Source organism: Morone saxatilis, unplaced genomic scaffold, assembly GCF_004916995.1.
Source record: "Morone saxatilis isolate NCDOM2014 unplaced genomic scaffold, NCSU_SB_2.0 Contig2, whole genome shotgun sequence".
Lineage (NCBI taxonomy): Eukaryota > Metazoa > Chordata > Actinopteri > Moronidae > Morone > Morone saxatilis.
This window is the reverse complement of record NW_023339762.1, coordinates 22576410-22583853: the sequence shown is the minus strand read 5'-3', so window position 1 is coordinate 22583853 and position 7444 is coordinate 22576410. Positions and strand designations below refer to the sequence as shown.

General features: G+C 40.0%; 1 protein-coding gene across 1 annotated transcript in view; it reads right to left on the bottom strand.

Annotated features, from left to right (window-relative positions):
- Positions 1 to 7444, bottom strand: part of btbd11b (BTB (POZ) domain containing 11b) — a 69359-nt gene that overhangs the window by 22098 nt on the left and 39817 nt on the right. The window contains exon 2 of the mRNA XM_035665113.1: positions 2152 to 2322. Coding sequence (XP_035521006.1) covers positions 2152 to 2322 — 171 coding nt within the window. The remainder of the gene's footprint in view (positions 1 to 2151; positions 2323 to 7444) is intronic.

The window sequence follows — 7444 nt, the reverse complement described above, 5'->3', positions numbered from 1 at the left end:
TTAATATTGTATAAAGCAGACTCCTAAGGCTTATGTGAATGACTTCGTACTGTATAAACGTATTCCGAAAGCATTCAGATGCCCATTATTCTTTGAATAATGAGTTCATTGGGAGTGGAACGACATGCAATTAACTTTTGGAAAGCTTGTCAAACTTATAAGCTAAAATCATTTTTTAATGAATGGCTGAAGTTCATTAGAATTGTTCTCTTTCACAGTGCAACTCCCGCTGATTCACATTCACTTATGAACCCACATACACGCACACACACAGCAATATTGTGATACAGTGATTTACAGAATGCATGGGACAGTGTTTGTGCCTTAATAAACATGACATTATCATATATCATATATATCAGTTAATAATGTCATCCAAATATGAAGGAGACTTCTAGCTGACCACAGCTGCACACCTAAAAACCTTAATAAAAACCTGCAATCAAAATTTCTTGTAATGATAAATTCATTAAAGAGTCTACCTCAATGCTAGTGGCTCTGTGAGGCTGCAGAGATGCTTTGAGCTAAATGCAAGGGTAAGCATGTTTACAATCTTAGCTAAGCATGTTTACATGCTAACATAATGCTACTTAGCACTATGCACAGCTGAGGCTCACACGAATGTCATTAGTTTAGCAGGTAGGTCGATTAGAAAACCGAAATATTGGACAAATAGAAATTTAGGCCAGACCAAAGTCATTAAAATGTATCCCTAACCAAATGTCAGTCCATCCAATACTTGTTGAGACATTTCTCAGAACCTATGTCACTAGCCCATCAACATATATAAAGATGGACGACATGACAGTTCACTTCCCCAGGTAAAGGTCATAAAGCCCGCTGCCTCAATGTTAGCAGATGCAATATGGGCCAAACAAAAAACAAAAACAAAGTACACGTCAAATACATTTTTCACAAAGATTGTTTCTGTCATTTTCATTATCAGGCTGATGTATATTCAAGCATTGATTTTTCTGACAAGTTCGGTTTTAATTATTTGAAGCTTTAAAAAGGGTGCTTTGCATCATAATTGGCAGCTGAGCCCGGCTTGTGATTGAGTCGGCTTGGCGGGATCTGGATACGGCTCCACCAACCCCATCGCTACTGTGCAGACTCTGGCTCCGAATGACGTTACCGGGGCAAGATGTGATCGGATATTTTGTTTTAATTTTTGTACAGTTGGAGGAAGAGTAGAAGCAAAATCCATCCTTTACAAGTTGAACAAAAGTCAGGGGGTCACCTCTGTCATTAGGATAAATATTCTGAACCATGAATGTTTCATCACAATAGTTGTTGAGATAATTCTAGTTTGGGCCAAAGTGGTGGACCAGCAGGCTGACCGACATACCGACATTGCCATCCCAAGAGTGATGCCGCAAACTGGGCTAAAAAGCACTCTCTACCACTGAGTAAGTGTGGTGGGTCTCTCTGCCCGAGAGAGCTGCTAAAACACCAAAAATAATTACAGCTTTTGTATCAGATGGTATATCAGAAGGATTTTCAGCAAAGAACAGAATTCTGGGGGAACCACTAAGTACTGAACATGGCATATTGTTTTGGCATGAAAATGGTCCAATTTAAAACTCTTGAATATCAGCCAAAAATAACAGGTGTCCGCAATTTCAGCTAAAAACCACGACTACTAGCTTTCAGCCATATTTATCAAACCCTGATACACACACAGACTTTTTGATGTATTTTTTCAAAGGTAGACTTCTTGACCTAAAGCGGTCTCTGTCACACTGTCATTACTTACTGGAACACTTGAATAGAATGGAGACTTGTTAATGTTATTAGTTACACCTAGTGTAGTTCCTCCTATGAAAAAAGCCTATTAGTGAGGTCAGTTACTGGTATTGGGCGATATAGCCTGGCTAGCAGTTGCAACTCCAATTCTTCCCCAAGGGTGTTGGATGAGTTTGAGGTCAGGCCTTTGTACAGACAAGTCAAAGTCTGCTGCACCAAACTTGAGAAACCATTTTTCTATAGAGCTCTGCACAGGAATGGGTCTTGAAAGCACAACATTGTCTAAATTATCATCACCTGACTCTGACCACTGACTACAGAGCATATTAAAGGAGGTGTCAACTCTGGCTCTTCACTTCCCCACCCAGGCTTTTCCCATCATACCCACACACACAGACGACTCACTGAGTTCGGAGATGCTGCCCACTCTTGTAGCCAGTAAACACTGTTCAACGGAGCGCAGGTCAGACTGACTGTAGGCGTTTCCCTCTCCGCTCTTCCCCGCTCGCTGCTGCTGCTGCTGTTGCTGCTGCTGGTCCCTGTGAAGAGTCAGACCCTCGGGCAGACTTAGCACACCTGAAAGAGAAAGAGAGAGTGGGGCATTACATCAATGTCATGGTAGCGCACAAGACTACAGTCTGAAAAGTGATCATTTGAATAGTGTATCTGATTTAGTCAATGAATGCAATAAGATTAACTCACTTGTGATTTCTCTTTACAGGTCAAAAGTGCAATAAAAAACATAAACCCTTTCAAATGTCAAATTCTTTCCTCTTTTTATATTTGTCATATAAATGTGTAATTATTTGAATAGTGAGTATCTGAATGAGAAAATAATGTAGGGTAGTAATTAGGCCTCCTAGTTGCACCTGTCAGAGACTTCTCCCAAAGGTAATAATGTGTAAATTTCAGATGCGTTTTCATTATTCACACCTCTGTGTGTTAGTTAGTCTTCCTGACTCAGAGGGTGACGAGGCAGACTGCACTCCATTTCGCTTTGCTGACAGTTTCTCATTCCTCTGCAGCTTCGTACTGCACCCTTCTTAGTGTTTGCAGGATGTCAACTTATGAAATGGCTGAAAGCAGTCACTCTCTACTTAGCCCTTTAATCAGTGTGAAAAAAAAGTAGCTTTGGCTTTAATGGCTCCTGTCTCATAATATGCTGTTAATTTAATGCACATGCTGCCTGCAGCGAAGGAGACAGTCTTCATTCAGGAGCAGACAGTTGCTGTTAGAGTGATTTATTTCACTTTTCCCCATTGAGACAGTAAAACATGCAAGGGACTGTAAAGAAGTTGGGGAGTTGTCTTTCTTTTCAGTGTTGTCTTAATTGTTTTGGGAAGTGGTCTTGGTTCATAAAGACATTTTGATTAATCTGTATAAGTATTTAGCATTGCACTCTAAAACATTGTCGGACTTATGATGGACGGTAAAAAAAGAAATTAAAATCGATCCAGCAGAAGCAGATATTGCCTTTTTTATTACACTTATTCTTCTTCCTTGTCAAAACCTGATCCCTACATTACCCATAACACAACTTGACCCTCAACAGTTTTGTAGGAGATCAGGTGTGTTGTGCTAGTAGCGGCTAATTTAGTGACATCACTTGAGCCATTTTTTCTGATTTTGTGTAGATCCCTCTGGAGCCACAAAAGACAAAATACATATTTTTTTCACATATACAGCAGTACTCGCCAAGACCTGTAAACAGACTTTGATGTTTACAGGTTAATTGTGTAGGATTTAGTGGCATCTAGCCATATCTTAAGCCAGTGTTTGGTTTGTCCGTTCTGGGCTACAATTGTGTATTACTTTTGAGATATTTTGGGCTAGGTGTTGAAATGTTTCTTAGCCAAGGGAAGGGTTAAAAAAGTGAAACATAATTTGTGTGTTCTTAGCCATGTTCTTACAGTCCCTAACGATAAAGAAAATGTGGTTAACTACAATAAACACTCTAATATTTCCTTTAGACATACAGCAACTAAATCCACAGTTCTTCAAATGTGCTGAATTTAAAAGCCATGCTTCTGATTATAAGTTACTCTACTCTTGTGTTTGCTATTCACCAGGCAGCATTTAAGTAATAAAAAATGTGTGGCAGAAACATCTGGAAGCAGATTCCATGGTAATGAGTCACAGTTATTTAGCTAATAAACCTACAGAGCAGCAGCCGTGGAACCGTCTCATCTACATTTTATTTCAGGTCAGGTAAGAGAGCCACTGACAACCTGCACAACTCTGGAACAAAGACCAGGAGACACCACCATCTGCTGCACCAGTGTCAGGTGTCCTGTACAGCTGCAGTTTTCAGCCAACGCTCCAGACAAGCCAACAAGATCAATTATGAAGAAAGGAAACCTTATTTTTGTTTCTGCAAAATCTCGCTTGCAGGGATTACTCTGAAACACCTCCTTTATTGCTTTTATTGCTCACAATGTGCCCTCTTTGGCGAGCAGTTGCACAAACTGCAGGAAATTCATCTTAAACCATTTAAAGCAGCAGGAGGGCTAGCCTGGCACCTTTCTCACTCCCACTTTCTTCTCAAACAATTATATTCCAAAGTAAATAGCCCACTCAGAGCGTGACCACAAGACTCATGACCCACCTCTTTTGATGTGCACAGAATAAAGGCCCCCAGGTGTGAGTCCGCTGAATATTGCACAGCAGGCGCCATAATTTTCATAATGGGCTACAGCAGTGGTTCCCAGTCTTTTTCTCTAATGTACCTCCACAGCCCTGTCAGATAAACTAAAGTACCCATTCATCGACATCACTGTCATGTTATTATGTGTTAATTTGAACTGATTTTAAAAATGATTAAATATATTTCTCATAATACAGTGGAACTGTGAATATTTAGGTCAGTTTGGACGAGTTTACATTTGGACATACACTTGGAGTGGTAGAAACTGCACACTTCAGTATTAATTTTCATTACTTTGAGCTTTTTTAATCATTTTTTACAAAGGCTTTTAGCTATTTCAACAATATTTATCAATTGCTTTTAACAACTTGAACAATTTATCTACTGCTTTTACCTTTTAAATACTTTTAACTATAACTGTTAACCATTACAATAAGCTAATTTCACTTCTAGCTTTGTATTTAAGCATGGTATTGGTAACTGTAGAAGTACCCACAGTTGGGAAGTCTCTTTCACTTGAACTCTGACCTTCATCCTCTCTGTATCTTATTTATTTAAACGTCTTTGTGTATGTGAACTGATTTGATTTTCTGTTGTTGAGTATCTAGGACTTATTGTTATTCTATAAAAACATAAATAAAAACACCTTTCCGTTACACTTGAGCTTTAACTGTCCAGCTCCTTAACCTTGGTTCAGGGGAATAACAGGACCAGCTGACAGTGAAGTGCTGAATGCTCTCAGGATGGACTGAGGCAAGGTGACTCACTGGCTCTCTGCGTCCTAATGCAAGGCACTGTCTACCCTAAGGGAGGAACTGATGGAGCTCTTACATGCCACCGACTGTAGCTGCTCTCTCTCTCTCTCTCTCTCTCTCTCTCTCCCTCTCTCTGAGTGTGCTTGCGTGATGAGAGCTCTTGTCACTATCTTCCTCCTGATTGTCACTGTACTAGAAATCTCCCTGGAAATTTAAAGTTTTCAGGTTTAAAACTACAGTGTGACTGCACAAGATGATTTAAGTTGTTTACTAGCCATAATTATAATGTATATTATTATTATTATTATTGTTTTAGGATGTATAGTCGCAAGAGATGATAATGGGCACCTGTCACTCTTTAAGTGGACCAGTCCGGTTTGCCATATGGCAGCTATTCAGTGTCGCAGAGGAGGAGAAGAGGCTGAATGATGCTCCAGGCTTGACACTGTCACTGGAGGAGAAGTAATGAGTATAGGAGTTCCCATTAAGATGTCACTGAATGCACCTTAGTCATATTCTGTGATAGGCAGGGGCACAGAAGAGATCCAATGCATGGGCAAACACATATTCCACATTCACTGCAGGAAAAACCTTCCTTAACAAAACCGGCAATCCAAAATATTACCACTAATTCAACTTCCTGAGAGTCCGTCATCTTTGTTTTTTGTTGATTTTACTGTTACTGTTTCTACTGTTCGCGTCAGTACAGTATATATTAAGCTACAGCAGCCAGTTAGTTTAGTTTAGCTTAAAGACTGGAAACAACTAGCCTTGCTCCGTCAAGAAAATCAGTCTACAGTGACGTTGGCGTTGATTTGCCCCAAACAGCCAATGTATCTACTGTATAGATACTAGCTGAAGCTAGTAAGCAACAGACGCGTCAACAGTGTGTTTGGGTGTTTGTGTTCAGCTCAGCCTCTGACTGATCTCAGTACACACAGAGACTCTTTCTGTTATTTCCCTCCAGTCTCTTTCCAATAAACAGATTTATAAAACCCAGGGAAAAGCAAGAATTTAAAGTTAAAAAGCTTTCAACTTGGGCAGACGCTTCTCCATGTCAGTTTGCGCTGGGAGAATTAGCCTCTAATTGCATCTTTCCATTGACTTTGTATGCAATTTGCACATTCTGTTTGAACAAGTTGATGCTTTCCAAGGACTTATAGTAGCTATGTGCATTGAATATCTTAAATATCTTTTATTTGTCTTATTGCACAGTGGATTGCTTTACACCTTGGTTTTTGCTGCATAACTGTGTGTTTGTTTGTGTATATTCACCTGAAGATATTAATTGTCTGGCTTTTTTTATCTAAGACTGAGCGGAACCAAAAACTGGCTCTAGATAGGCCCATTAAAATTTTTTGCGTGTTTGCGGCTACTGTAGTTTGTCCTTTCTTCTTGGAAAGGGAGGGTGAAGCGAGAGAGTTGTTGTCTGCAGCTGCACCACTAGATGCCACTAAATCTGGTCCTGGTCCTTTAAATGCTTTTTTTAAAGCTATACTACGTTTTTTTTCTCTGGGTCTGTCTATCAAACGGTAGACTGCTGTAGTTTGGATCCACTCTAACTTGTCTCAGGGTTGACTAGAGCAGTGGGGCAGGAATGCTGACCTCGATGTGGCTCCTACCCTGCACTTAAATCTATTTTGGAGGGACACACAGTGAAGTGCACTTCCCTAAACACACTGCATCTCTGCAGGAGCACTGGTTTTGGGTTTCACAGACAGATAAGACAGCAGCATCTAGCTTTGATCTAGCAAATCATGAATGTACTGTACAAACAAGTACACTTGAGCTGTACATGGATGAATGAAATGCAATGGCTGACTCGACTGTAGAATGTGACAATCAGGCTGAGTGACAGAATGAAAGAAAAGCAGAAATTCATACAATGAAAACACACGTAAAAATCAGAAAGCATAAGCTAGAGGCTGCCTTAAGCGCACCATTCTGATCTACCTGGAGTGGTCATCAGCTCGCATTAATAATTCCAAGCCACAAACGTTGCAGATGTGGGAAAAAGCTGCAGAGGATGTTAAAGCATTATTGTCATGACCTTTGAGGTTCATCTGTGTTACGCTGTATGTTTGTAATCCTGTACATCACATTGTCCTATTTGATTGTTTTGATTCTGATTCTGTAAAGAGGTATGACTGTGTGTCCCATGGGGAGGGGGAGGAAGGGGGGAGGGATGGGTGGCGGTGTTGTGTGTATTCAATGTTTGTGTTTAGTTCCTGTGTTATTAATGTTTAAAATCAATAAAAAGTTGATTACAAAAAAAAAGAATCACTTATAACCTATGTTA